At 35.8% G+C, this 15,293-nt stretch overlaps 1 protein-coding gene across 1 annotated transcript; it reads right to left on the reverse strand.

The window, feature by feature from the left end:
* Nucleotides 1-4,063: 4,063 nt before the first annotated feature.
* Nucleotides 4,064-7,603, reverse strand: LOC131150475 (uncharacterized). Its single transcript, XM_058101202.1, has 3 exons — nucleotides 7,395-7,603; nucleotides 4,715-4,927; nucleotides 4,064-4,558 (listed from the first exon to the last, which is right to left on the reverse strand). Exons 2-3 carry the CDS (start codon nucleotides 4,814-4,816, stop codon nucleotides 4,196-4,198), a joined length of 465 nt encoding a protein of 154 aa, XP_057957185.1. The 5' UTR covers nucleotides 4,817-4,927; nucleotides 7,395-7,603; the 3' UTR covers nucleotides 4,064-4,195.
* Nucleotides 7,604-15,293: the final 7,690 nt, after the last annotated feature.

The following is a 15,293-nucleotide window of genomic DNA, read 5'->3' on the forward strand; positions in this document are numbered from 1 at the left end:
TTCCGCTGTATTAAAATATTTATTATAGGTGGTATCAAAGAACTTTAAACGAAATTTTATGGGTCGCTACATTAAGTGTGGGAAAATTGGGGACATAAAACCAAAGTGTTCGGAGTGGAAGAAGGGGAATGTAGAAACTCAAAAGGGTTTGTCAAAATGTGTAAATGTAGTGAAAAAAAGGAGACTCAGGGAGCAGTGACAGTGATATGCTTTCTGTTTTATCGGGTTTAGAACGCCTTACGGATTCTTGGATCCTAAACTTGAGATGTTCTTATCACATAACGCCCAATAAAGACTGGTTGACCACTCTGGTTTCATTTTGATGGGAAACGATGTTGTCTGCAAAGTTGTCAGAATGAGGAATATCATAATCAAGATATATGTTGGTGTGGCAAGGACGTTGTGTGATGTAAGACATGACTGGATCTATGGAAGAATGTAATTTCATTAGACACTTTAGATTGTAATGGGTATAGTTACAAGTCTAAAAGTGGGATAATGAATGTGTGTAAATGCGTTTTTATGGTGATGAAGGGACATAGGTTAGCAGGGAATTTCTATGCATCACTGGGTACCACAATTGTAGGTGGAGCTGCATTTTCAAATTCTGAGTCAGATAATACTATTTTGTGTAAAACAACCATACACAAAATGAAGGGTATTCTTAACTATATTTATTTGGATGTTTGAGGAATAGTGAGGGTAGCATCATGGGTTAGACATATGTACCTTGTGAGTTTATCACGAAAGGTGTGGGGGCACTTCATGCGTCACAAGTAAGAGATGTTTGCCAGGTTTAACTTGTGGTTAAGGTGGAAAACTAGACCAAAAGAAAGATCTTCAAGTTAGACATTGGAATTGAGTACGCTGGTGTTCAAGGAGTTTTGCGAGCAGCATCTCAGGTTGTATGCAAGGCTTGTAAGAAACTTCTTAGTAAAGCCAATGAGTATGATGTGTGTCTCGATTAATTAATCGCTAAGGGTTTCACTAGATGGGAAAGTTACAGGAGAGGTTTGGATAGGTTATCTGGCAGACTACTCTAGTTTGAGAGAGTTTGGAAGTCCATTCATCACGTTTCTAGTGAGGTGAGATCTAAGCTTGTTGCAAAATCTACACGGTACATCTTTCTAGGGTATCAGAAAGGGGGGTTCAAGCTGTGGGATTCAATAACAAACAAAATGGTGGTCATTGGAAACATGATTTTTTCATGATAAAGCCATGGTGTAGCATACTCAGATAGATGAAGAGAAACAGGTGTCAAAAAGCTACAGCAGCAATGAGCATGTGATGTAGGTGGAGTTATAGACTCAAGGCAGAGACGACATTGTTCATATTGTATAGAGTTCTAGCTCAAGAGTCCAACATGATCACAATGGGCCTAGATGCACTATAGGGCCACCGCCCAAGTATGAATTTGATGATATGATGTCTTATGCATTCATTACTACCAGTAATATTCCTACTATTTTTCAAGATGCGGTGTACAACAAAAGGAAAAATAGATGGACGAGTGTTATAATAAAGGAGATAGAGTTACTGCATAAGAATCAGATGTTGGAATTGGTGGAACTTCTAGAGGGGCAGAGGGTGATAGGATGTAAGTGGGTAATTTTTCTATTACTTTATGTTAATTACATGTTAATTGCTGGGAATATTTTGATTGAGGTTAATCAGGTGGAAACTCTATTGAGAAAAGAATATGACATGAAGGTTTTGGGTGTGGCCAAGAAAATTCTTAAGTTGGAGATTCGCAAGGATAAAGCTGTAGGGTTTATCTTAGGGTAGCTTTGTAGACAGAACTGCATGGAGATTGTGGTTATCGCAGGGTGGTTTTGCGGGGAAGGTGTTGGAGAGGTTTAGCATAGTTAATGCAAATCGGTCACTGGTGCACCGTTGGTGAATCAATGTAAACTGTCTATTGCTTAGTAACCAAGGACAGACGGTGATGTTCAGGACATGTCAAAGGTATCTTACGCTAGTGCAATTGGGTGTCTCGGTAGGCAACAGAGTGATCCATCAGTTGTGAGATTCGTGGATGCAGACTATATAAGGGACTTGAATGATAGGAGGTCTACAACAGGGTATGTGTATACTGTTGAAATAAGGCTTATTTTTTGGAAGTCTAGGGTACAATCCTTAGTTGCATTTTCAACATCTAAGTCAGAGTACATGACAATGGCTGAGGCTGCAAAGGAAGCATTGTGATTTACAGGATTGGTCAAGGAGCTAGGAATTCGGTTAGGTGGAGTTCTTATTACCACAGACAAGTTCACGCATCACTAGGACTTGGTTTACGTCTCCAGTTGTTAGACGGGAGGCAGTCCCAATCTACTGTCCCAAGTGGAGTAGCAAGTTATGCTTTCATATTTTTCCTAGGTGGTGAATATTCACCAAAGTGGAAATTGTTAGATATGTGGCTCATATTGAGTGGAACACATGCACCGAGAAAGCATGGTGAAGTAAAGAATAAGGAAATAGGTTGCAGGATGAGACCGTCAACAGTTGGGTCGACGGTTTACTCTCAAGAGATAGCTGTCAACTATTTTAGTCGGGTTTTAGTTCAAGTTCCGCCTCGGTATTAAACCATCGATGCTTATGCTGAAACCTACGACAATATTGTTTGACACTAAACAAAAATTTTGACTCGAGAGATCAGTAGATTGAGAGATTTGGAGGATTTTCCTCCAAAATTTGCTACAAAAGTGTTTTAGATTAACTTTAAGTCTTCTGTACACATAGGGTTAGAATATCAATAATATTTTGTAACCTTTGATGTAAACTGTGATAATTGATAGTGAAGATCAATCGCTTGCTCCCGTGGACGTAGGCACATTGCCGAACCATGTAAATTCTTGTGTCTTTGATTATTTGCTTTCCTTTTTCTCTTTGTAATTGCTTGTTTCCGTATATTTATCGTTGGTTGCTGCATTGCTTGTTCCGATTCAATTTGTGGTTTTTGTTGCGCATTGACATTCAATACTTTGCACAACAAATTTGTATATCTTTTCTACATACTAAACAACATGGAATAAAGCATGCTTTGATACCAACTTTAAGAACAAATTTTAGACAAGTACCTCCAACCATAATTGCTTTAGCAAAAGCACAATGTCACTTTTGTATCTCACAATACCCGAATAGCATCTTCTAGCTTATGCCAAAATTGAATGCCTGCAATTGATGATGGTAACATGCCTAGTTACAAACTAAGCCAAGGAACCTATTAGACTTCTACTACAACTCTTCCTACTATTAAACAAAATTATTTATAGTGGGAATAGGATAACTATTTCCATGATATAAAAATCTGAATAATACTTTTAATTATCATTTTAATTATTACTTGAATGTGAGAATACATTTTAATTATTACCTAGATAAATATTGTCTTACATAGTGTGTGGTGGTAAATCCAAAAACAATAGTTAGGGAGGCCAAAGTATATGAATAAAAAATATTATTGAGAATGTTTTACACCCCTTTAAAAGCTTGTAAAGTATTAGAAAAAAAAAAAGCAAAAAATTTGAAGAAATCCAACTTTTTTCATGTTTCATTACCAAGAAGTTAAAAAAAAATATATCAAATTGAACAAAATTTTAATTTCACACATCATTACCATTTAATTTTTCTCTTATAATAGAAAAAATTCTTATTTTTAAATTTATTTAATATAATAAAAAAAAAATATAATAAAAAATAAGTTTCCAACTATTTAAAAACATCTAAAGAAGAATTATCACTAGAGTCCTAATTGAAACATTTTTTCTTTTTCTTACTCCGAGCTAACCAGCGAAACCCTTCAAACCCTCCAAGTGGCTCCAAACTGGGGGAGGACGTGACTACCCCCATAGTTACCTCCTAACATTAGGATTTTGAACTTTGCACAGAATGAAATCTAAGACCTCCTATCATATTTTAGTAAGTCTTGCAACTCGTTCTTATCTATTTAAAACATTATGTGAACTCCTTTTGAAATTTTCATAAATAATTGTATAAATAGCTAAACTACTATAGTCCCTCAGCCAAAAAAATAAAATAAAAATAAAAATAATAGAAAATTAAATAATTGAATTGCCCAAAATTTTTATTTAAAATAAAAGTACAACAATAATAAAATTCAACCCACGTATAAAAATAAAAAATATTCCTCTTAAAAAAGCCAAGTGCAGAAGTTCACTAGCTAGAAGAAGAGATCCTACTGAAATGAGTTTGGCGAACCCAGGGTTCCGATGGATAAAAGGTCTCTGCTCCTTCTCTGACTAAGTTGCTTCTCAAGCTTAAACCTGGCTTCCTCGCTCTCATGCAAATGATATTTCATATCATTTTCCTGCCAGGTAGTCGATTTTGGCGACTGACTTGTGTTTTTCCTTTCCCTCCCGGCTGCAAGAGTATGGTAAAAATCGGTTAAGGGTTTCTTCAAAGTTACATAGGCCTTCTTGTAGTTTGGTCTCGCAACCACGCGACTCCCTCTCCTCTTCCTTTTTCCTTGCATATTTAGTGTCCGCACCTTTTCAACTTCAAAGCCATACATTGATTCTAGGAAGTGTTTGATCTCAACCTGCTCATTTTTCAGTACAAGATTTTTTTAAAAAAAAACACACACACACACACAACAACAAAGAAAATACCAAGAAAAATATATCACAGGAGGATGACTAATCAGTATTCTGTGAAAACTTGGACATTGGGAGAGAACGATTCCCTTATAAAGTACCTTTGTTACCGAAGGAATGGTTTTAAATGAAATTTCTTTGACATTGTCAACGGAAGGAGGCATGAGAAGCTTCATGGGGAGATCAACAAAATTGCAGCCCATCTTCTATTACGTTGATCTAATCTCTGTAATTGAAATGGTTTTCTTTTGTCAGATGATAGTAGTTCAGATGCTCAAATTTCCCTAATTAGTCACCAAAGCTGCAAAACGTATCTGGGTTACCAAGGAATGGCAGAAATATTAGTACTATTACAGCAGGAACTGGTAATGATAAACATCTTAATACAGTAATGAAAAGTCAAGTGCAATTAATTGAAATTAGGTTCAAAGTTTGCTTAGATAGGTCTAACAAAGGTTAATAAATAATTTAATAAGGATGGGGATCAAACTTCAGGGTTTACGGCACTAATTAACTATTTCATGCGGATCTCGCCAACAGAACTAAAAAATGGGCAATGTAGACTAACTCTGCTTGTTCTTATTATCCAAAAGGAAAAGACGCGGATCTCCCTGTTGCAACATTTTCATCAAAAATGTCGATTGGATTTTATTTTGACACTTTTGCCTTTATAATTTCACATACAATAAACCACTGTTGATGTTGTCCGTAGTGGTCACATGCAGGAACTACGTTCATGGTGTTTAGTAGAGTTAAAATGTTTGTCTGAGTTTGGTACGTACTCAATGCGTGCTGTGCTTGATCGTGATCTGATCTATTATGAAAAAAAATTGAGAAAAATAAAGGATGATAAGAAAATATTTTGATTTTTATAGGTTATATTCATTTATGGCGAGGATATGTCAAATGCACACCCTCCACCTTCCATGTATATGTAATTTGCAGGCTTAGGTTATATTTCTATGTTTAACTTTCACATTTAATTGAGGAGGACAAGACATGGGCTGCCAAAGTCAGATAAATCTTCTTATTTAAAAGAGTTGGGAGAGCAAATATGGTTACCACCGCCCATTGCCGATTGCCAATCCATGCTTGAGATGAATGGTGTAGAAAGGACAGCAGCAATCTATACCTGGTAGATAAGTTAGGTATTGATGTTTATGTCTACGATTTGGTGTACAACAACGCACTGCTTGAACAGAAGTAAGGACCTTCCTCTATTACTGGAAGCCTATAGCTGGTGGCCTTTTCATTAGTGACAAGATTTATGCCCTTTCCAGTAAAGGGGAGTTCACCTATTTGTGGTGAGCAAACCATCATATATAACCTTTGTCGATAACTCCAAAAAGAACAAAAAAGAAGGCGATGATTAATTATAATAATTCTCAAAAAGCATTGAAAGGGGGTAAAAGACGCATTCTGAGAAAAAAAAAAAAAATGAGGATGGCATCATTGTATTATGTAAAACTCAGTAACACAAACTAGTGGAGGGTAATATGTGATGCTAATTTAAACGTGAAGGGAGGTTTGTAAGATTCTTGAGATGTCAAGGGAGGCTTGCATTCTTTTGGCAAAATGTATGTGACGTTAGTCAAGAATTTACTAAATAGAAAGAAAGTGATAAGAAAATATAAAGCATAACAAGTAACAAAAGATGGAATTACAGTAAAAGGGGCTCCACTCAGAGCTTCAAAACTGCTACTATAAATTTCACACTGAATTTCCTGAGACAAGAAAAATACAAAGGTAGTGTTTGGAAGCATGAAATTTGACATTTAGATTTGGATTTGCAAGAAACTCAACAAAGTTTTGTATTATAGTTTATCTAAATTCATACAAATTCAAATCTAAGGCTCCAAATCCAGGTTTCCAGATGCAGGGTAAAAGTCTTTCAATTTACTTCAAAAAAACAAACAACAAATGCTGTCCCTCCTGTCACAAAGTAATGAAAATGGTTTAAAATGCCAAAATACCCACATTAGGCCTCTGCTGCACAACCAAGAGTTCTATAGCATAGAAATGTGAATGATGTGTGCTAGACAAAACTTCATGCACGAGTTAAAGCAAGGGCACAAAAGTATTACAACCAACTTTACAAGAACCAATGAGTTTTACCCAACTAGATAATAATCCAACAATACAAATCAATATCATTCAGAGAGAGAGAGAGAACCAACATTGTATAATACAAACATAAAAGTTTCGCTATCAACACCATGATCAATGGAGCATAATTATGCAAAACAACCCTTCAATTGATACTGAAGCTTCACAAAAAAACAAAAAAAAAATTATTAAGAAAAAAAATAATACAGAAAGCAGGACCCAATGGCAGAGCCAAAATCCCAAACGAAGCAAATAGTCAAATGCAGTAGTGACAGAAAGTTACCAGCATACAACAAGATCAGTGAACCAAACCAGCATCAAATGAAATCGAACCCAGAAAGAAGTGTATTAAAACCCAGAAGAGCAAAAACTAACGGAAGTTAAGCTCAGAAACAATAACGTGAAATATAACAGGAAATCGATTTTTGAAACCTAAACGAGTCATTTGCACTAATTAAATACAGGAAACGGAATCTTGAAACTTGATTTGCTTTAATTAAACACAGGAAATCAAATCTAGAAACCTAAAAGAGCCATTTGCGTTAATTTAAAAAAAAAAAATTTCGATTTTATTGAAAAACATCAGGACTTGGAGTTTAATCATGAATTTATGTAATATAACTAGGCTTTCCCAGCAACTAAAACAACGATTTGTTCATCATAAAAAACACTAACCGGAGTCAATTATTCAACAGCTACGCGCCGACGCCGTGACAGAGCCGATGATGGAAAGGTACAGAGACAGTGACTGCATAGAGACTTCATAAACCCCCAAAGGAACGGACCACCCCACCCTAGAAGAATAATGGTAAAATTGGTATAGTAAAAAAAAAATGAAAAGAAGAAAGAAGAGAGAAAATGACTGCTGTCATTTTATTATAAAAAATTAAGCATTAACCATTGAGTGCTGAATTAAAACTTTAAATTTTATGAACCGAATTAGAATTTGGTTGAACCCCTTAGCATTGAAATATTATAACTTGTTTCACAAATTCTAGACATCTAAATATGTAATTATTTCTTGTTTTGAAAAAAAATACAAGAAAATTTCATCTTCCCAAATTTCAGATTTACCAAACCAATTTAAAAATTTGTCTCTTATGCTTGCACCAAATCTGGGGCAACAATTTAGATTTGCCAAAAAGTAGTTTGCATGAAGTCTGAAAACAATAAAAAAAATCATTCTTGTGATGGATATCAAAGGGTTCCCAGATTTAAGATTATCAAATGAATGAAAAAAATTAAGTTTTGTTTGTGTTTTAAAGGCTGTGGTGCCCAGTGATGATGAAGGCATGCGAAAACTGATGACTATCCGCTCCTCAATTCTCCTTTATTAGGCGACGCCTTCCAATTCTCCTCCACAGTCGCAATGCAAGCAACGGGTGGTCTGTGGTCTACTCTAGATCTAACTATGGTTAGGGGGGGGGGGGGGGGGGGGGGGGGGGGGAGAGATGATGGAGACGATGTCTGCCGGCGGCGGTGTCGTAGCAGTGGTGAGAGTATCGACATGGAGGGAGGATAGAGGGACGGGATGAGGCAATCGTGATGCTCTGGGGGAAAGCCTTTTAATTTCGTTTTTCATAAAAGAAAAAAGAATTTGCACGAGTTTTCTAAAAGACAATATTAATGTTTTTGTAATGTTTTAAAATTGTTTGGGTCATACATTCATGAAAAGGCGTTTGATGTTCTCTAATCAACACAAGTTTGTGATTCTCCTTCCAAAAATCAACACTTTTTAAAAATGTTTTTTATGGTTTTCGTTCAAAATAAGCAAACATGTCTTTTAGAAAATTTACCTTTTTAATGAATTATTCATAATGCTGATATTGAATAGATTAAAAAGCCTATTTTCGAAAAGTTTGTTTTCATGGAATTTCATTTTGAGTTTTATGGTTTTCCTCCCAAAGGAATGAAAATCATGCAAATGCCAAATGAATTCATAAATAATTTGAAAAATAATTTTAAACTTGAATTGAAAACGTTTTTTTTGGAATTACAAATGGTTTGATTCTTCTTTTGAAGATATGTAGGCAGTCTACTCTATAGATCTAGCCATACCAAACCAAAAATCAAAATTCCTCCTTCATCTCTTGTTCATTTTTCTTTCTTGTTTATGTATTGTATGTGTTATGTAAATTTGTTTGATTAGACATTAAAGTAGTACGTGTAGCGCCTTGAACTCGAAAGTGGGGTCCAGAGTGTCACGTTGGAAAAACATACTGCTCTGATACCACAATTGTAGCGACCCCAAATTTTACTTCTCTAATACCTTAATTATAACAACTCGAACCCAAAGTGGGGTACCGGGTATCCTGTCCATAACTCTTTATCAAACGCGCAGTGGAAAACATAAATATCATAATTGCTATACCAGAGTTCTAATACCGCCATAATTAAACATATATCTCAAAAATCTTGATTATTTACGTCCCAAACAATCAAAAACGTATCTACATATACATATCAGTATCTCACCAAAACTTACCTACAAAAACCTAACTAATCTCACCCTTGAGCTCTCCGAGCTTGGTTCTTGGTACTTCATAAAAATGTTAAAATGCTGGGGTGAGACACTTCTTAATATGGTGGAATAAATTATTATCAATGTATGGCAACATGAGTTTTAGTGTGGCATATGCTCATCCTTAAATAATTAACTTTAACTGATAATTCATGTAAATCTGAAGTCACATTTATATATTTGAAAACACATATTTTCTTCTCAGAACATACTTTATCGTAATACATATTTCTCTGCGTATGTAAATCATCATCATCATATATACACACACACATACACACAAGAAATTTTCCCTTGAATGGACAATCGTATTTCATCATGTAATAACCCCACATGATTGAGTTATGCGGCTCGAAGGCGGGACTTAGCCATGGCTGGCCTACCACCAGGCTAAGTCAAAATTCCTTATCTACAGTACGATTTGCCTACCGCAGCCTGGTCTGGACTCTAGGGGTGGTCCACAACTCTTCGCAGACCAAATCGACTTCCATTACTAACACTCTTTCTGAGTAGTGTGGTTGCATTGACATATCATAATAGCTACGGTACTGTGCTCTGAATTATAACTAGTCCATCAGGGTTCTGCTACCATATAGTACAATTCATATAATATAACTGTAACATGATCTCATTTTCATAATACTGTATAAAATCTAACATGTTCACAATTTATTTTGTATAAAATCATATCATATCATATCTCAGCATAAACCATCTGAACTCGACACATAGCCATATGAACTTGGCACATAGCTGTCTGAATTCAAGACACAGCCGTTTGAACTCGGTACACAATTGTCTGAACTCGGCACACAACCGTCTGAACTTGTATCATGATTCCACATTATTTATAACATTTATTGAAATCAGTATAAAATCATACTTGTTCTGTATTATCTTAAAATATTCTAACATGCTTATTTATATAGTAAAAATAACCTTACTCATGCCACACTTATTTGAGTAAATAGCTCATAATTTAATATCTGCTTGGAAAATATATACTTTGCTAAGAATTAAACATATAACATTTTATAGGTTTTACTTAACTCAATATCCCTGGTTATATATATATATATAATGCCTATAATCTAATATTACAATTTGGTCAATTAAATTTCTAAAAATACCTAACATAATCTATTCCCCTTACCTTATTTTTGGAGTGGTGCCTAAGATTCCCAAACGACAAATCTGCTCCGGTTAAATTGCTAAGGATCGTCACTAGGATCCTGGAATGGTGTTTATCCTTCGATTCGAGTTGAAATCAAGAGAGAAATTGAGGGGGGAGAGAGAGAGAGAGAGAGAGAGAGAGAGAGAGAGAGAGAGAGATTTTCAAGAAAAAAAAAACCTTACAACCTATTTATAGGTTGCTACCTTAGTGGAAACTGTTTTACCTTTACTGACCCTTGGTAACTCAGAACCGTCGATGGTTTTCCTGAGCTTGCTATAACCGTTGATGGTTTGGCCTCACCAAACCATGCACACACAAAACCGTCAACGGTTTTCCTGAAACTTGCCAAACCGTCGACAGTTTGGTCCTGCACCAAACCAAATTTCTCTTTTATTGCTTTTATTATTATTATTATTATTATTATTATTATTATTATTATTATTATTATTATTATTATTATTATTATTATTATTATTATTATTATTTGGGTCTCTATATCACCCACTCCTTATAAAAATTTTGTCCTCAAAATTTGCTAACTAACACTTTCCAACATCTAAAAATCATTGAATTGTTTACCCGATTCTACAAAGAGTCAGCGACCACCCACACAACAGCCCCGTCCCAAATTTATTAATTACCCTCATTTATGGCAGAGGAATACCGTGATTACAACAAAGGTTTTTGGGAGATTACAATTAATCACATAAAAACTCTCCTAAAACCATTCATAATTTAAAACCAAATACAACTAAATTATAACCAACTACCCTACACTATACATATCAATAGTCAAGACAATTATTTACCTTTACATTTATTGGTTTAATGCTGGGCCCCGCTGAATAAGTATGGCTATTGCTGATGCATTTTCTCCTCTAGTTTCCATGAACCTTCCTCAAATGCGTGGTTATGCTAGAGTACTTTTACCAATGAGATTTTTTGGTGCGTAGTTCCTGCTCCTTCTAATCCAAAGTCTGAACTAGCACCTCTTCATATGATAGGCTATCTCTAAGCTCCAACAACTCATAATTGATCACGTATGAAGGATTTGAGATGTACTTTCTCAACATAGACATGTGAAACACGCATGGATCCTTAACAGTGCTGGGGTAGCGCTATCATGTAGGCAACTAGACCAATTCTTTCCAATATCTTAAATGACCTAATATACCTAGGGCTAAGCTTACCATTCTTCCCAAATCTTATAATTCCCTTCATTGGTTCAGTTCTAAAAAAATACATGATCCCCTACACCAAACTCTAGCTCTCGTTGGCGGGTGTCAACATAACTTTTTTGTCGACTTTGAGTTGTTTTAATCCTTTCCCTAATGAGTTTGATCTTCTCAGAAGTCTTCTGTATAATCTTTGGCCCCAAAATTTTCCTTTCACCCATTTCGTTCCAATACAAAGGAGATTAGCACCTCCGACCATATAATGCTTTATACAGTGCCATATCGATACTGGCCTGGTAGCTGTTGTTATAAGAAAATTCAACCAATGGAAAATATTGGATCCAACTACCTCCAAAGTCAACCATACACACCCACAACATATCCTCTAATATCTGTATTGTCCTCTCTGACTGTCCATCGGTCAGAGGGTGAAATGCTGTACTGAATGTTAGTTGAGATCTTAAGGCTCCCTGCAAACTCTTCCAAAATTGAGATGTGAACGGTGGGTCCCGATCTGATACGATGGATACTAGTACACCATGGAGTATAACTACCTCCTGAATGTACAATTCTGCCAATCTATTCATGGAATAGTTAACTCTGATTGGAAGAAAATGGGTTGTCTTCGTTAGACGGTCAATGACTACCCATATGACGTCTTGTCCATAAAGTTTCGGTGGTAACCTTATGACGAAATCCATGGAGATATGCTCCTAGTTCCTTTCGAGAATATGAAGTGGTTGTAATGGTCCTGTTGATCTCTGATGCTCAGCCTTCACGTTCTGGCATGTCAAGCACTGCTCTATATATCGAGCAATTTCCTTCTTCATATTATTCAACCAAAAAGATTCCCATAGATCCCTATACATCTTAGTGTTTCTTGGATGCACTGTATATAGAGAGCAATGTACCTCTCCCATAATGGTCCTTTTAATTTCAGCATCAGTAGGTACACATAGTCTGGTACAGAACCTTAAAACCCCATAATTTGAAATATTATAATCTGTCTCTAGTCCACTCTGCACTTTATCCACAATTTTCACCAACTCTTTATCTTTTATTTGAGAGACCTTAATCCTTTCTTGTAAGGTGGGATGGACTACCAAACTAGCAATAAACGCCTAATGATTTCCTTCCACTATTTCCATGCCAAATCTCTCCAAATCCATCCTGACTTGGTGTTGAGTTATCGTGACTAATGCTGATGCACTCCCTAACTTATAACTCAGTGCATTGGCCACCACATTAGCTTTCCCTAGGTGGTAACTGATGGTACAGTCATAATCCTAAATCATTTCAAGTCATCTCCTTTGTCTCATATTTAGCTCCTTTTGTGTGAAAAAGTACTTAAGATTTTTTTCGTCAGTGAAGATCTCGCACCTTCTACCGTACAGGTAGTGCCTCCAGATTTTCAATGCATAAACCATTGCTGCCAATTCTAAATCATGTGTCAGATAGTTCTTCTCATATTCCTTGAGTTGCTAAGAAGCATATGCAATGACCTTTCCCCATTGCATCAGCAAGCACCCAAGCCCTTTTTGAGATGCATCACTGTAAATTACAAAACTCCCCTCTCCTGAAGGGATTGTTAGTATTGGCGCAGTGATAAATTGCTGCTTTAACTCTTGGAAGCCCTATTCACATTCATTTGTCTATTCATATCTTACATTCTTCCTGGTTAACTTTGTTAGAGGACTAGTTAACTTGGAGAAACCTTCTAGAAATCAGCGGTAATATCCTACCAATCCCAAGAAACTCCTGATTTTGTGAACATTCTTCGGTCTTACCCAATCCACTACCACCTCTATCTTACTCGGATCTATTAAAATATCACCCCTAGAATTCATGTGTAGATGCCCAAAAAATATAATAATTAAAATAAATAAGGAAAAGAAGGAAATTTGGTTTGGGAAGCCCAAACCGTCGACGGTTTGGAGAGGGGCGCAGAAAACCATCGAGGGTTTTCTTTTTACTGTGGTAGGGTAATAGGCTAAATGGTTAAAAATGGTTTGGTTAAAAGACCAAACCGTTGACGGTTTTTATGACACCTAGAAAAACCATTGATGGTTTTGTTTGATAGTGCTGAAATTATAAAGTCCCGCGAGCTCATTTGTTTGTAACAAATTTATTTCCTCTCCCCCTCTCTCTCGGAACCCACAAATACCCTCTCCCTTCTCTCTACAATTCTACTTCGAATTAAGCCCGAATCAACGATCAGAAACGACCACAAGGAACGGGGGTCGTTCTCTACAATTTTACTGAAGCAAAATTTTGGTTTAAGGAGTTCAGAGACCATTCCAAAACTAAGGTGAGGGTGTTAAATATTAGTTTTAATTGTAAAATTGGAGTATTTGGGGCCTAGGGAATATTAAATGATAATATTCTGGAGATTGAGTTGATTAATTTGGGGAAAATATAATTTGAGGGTTCTGAGCTTCGAATGTCGTGGGGCGTAGATTTAGAGTTTCAGTAGGCCTAATAGGAAACAGGTAAGGGAATAGATTAAGTCATGTATTTTCAAAAATTTATTTATGAATTAATTTATTTTTTGGGAATACTGGTGTTGAATAGAGGAAATAGATTTTATAGTATGTTATTGTATAATACAAAGTAGCACTCACTCGTGTGGTATAAGTATAAGTTTAATGTAATAACTGTATGTCAGAATATGTTATTATTTTATAGAATAGGTATAATTTTACAGTAGATTTTAGAAAGATCATAAATAGTATAGAAGGTAAGATATTTACAGTATATTGTTATATGATAACCGACGCAGATGTTGTGATATGATAGCCGGCGCAGATGTTATAATCAGTTTTAATATGATAATTTATTCAGAAATTATGAAATAATAGCTTTTATTCAGAATTATGTAAAGACCAAATTTTATTTCAAAAATATGAAAGTGTTATTTATGAGCAGAAATATATAATATGAGAAATGCATTATATTATAACAGAACCCGAATGGATTTAGTATATTAAGAGCAAGATACAGTAGCTATCTAGCTAGACTCTTGTGTGCCGACCCGAGAGGTTGATAGAGTGTAGGATGGGCGGACCAGGTAGCTAGAACAGATAAGAATAACCACTTTGTGCTGACTCGAGAGGTTGACAGAGAGTAGGATGGGCGAACCAAGTTGGTGTATAGCCGACAGTGCAACCACACTATTCAGGAAGTATGGGTCGAAGGCCGATTAGCCTCGAAGTGTAGGCAGAGAGTAGGGTACCCTCTGTGTATCGACCCTTGAAGTGTATCAAAGAGTAGGATAGGCGGACCAGGTAGGGTAGGTAATCATGCGTAGTTATGTCATCTTTGACTTAACCTGGTTGGCCAACTAGAGTTAAGTCCAGCTTACGGGCCTCACAACCCGAATCATGCGGGGTTAATTCATGACATAGAGTTATACATCTAGGGTATAATTTTAGTAAGATACATAGTTAATAGATGATTTAAATGATATGATAATTCATTATGATATAATAAGTTTATGATTAAAAGTATAGATTTTCATGTGTTATCAGTTACAACTTAAGATATATTACAATTATATGATTTGCAGTATATGTTTATAACACGATAAAACTCATGTTGCCACACACTGATATTAGTCTATTTCCCTTACCGAGAGGTGTCTCACCTCAGCATTACAAATATTTCAGGAAATCTCGACAGACGAGTGGAGCGAGCTCCGTGATAAA

Source organism: Malania oleifera, chromosome 3, assembly GCF_029873635.1.
Source record: "Malania oleifera isolate guangnan ecotype guangnan chromosome 3, ASM2987363v1, whole genome shotgun sequence".
Taxonomy (NCBI): domain Eukaryota; kingdom Viridiplantae; phylum Streptophyta; class Magnoliopsida; order Santalales; family Ximeniaceae; genus Malania; species Malania oleifera.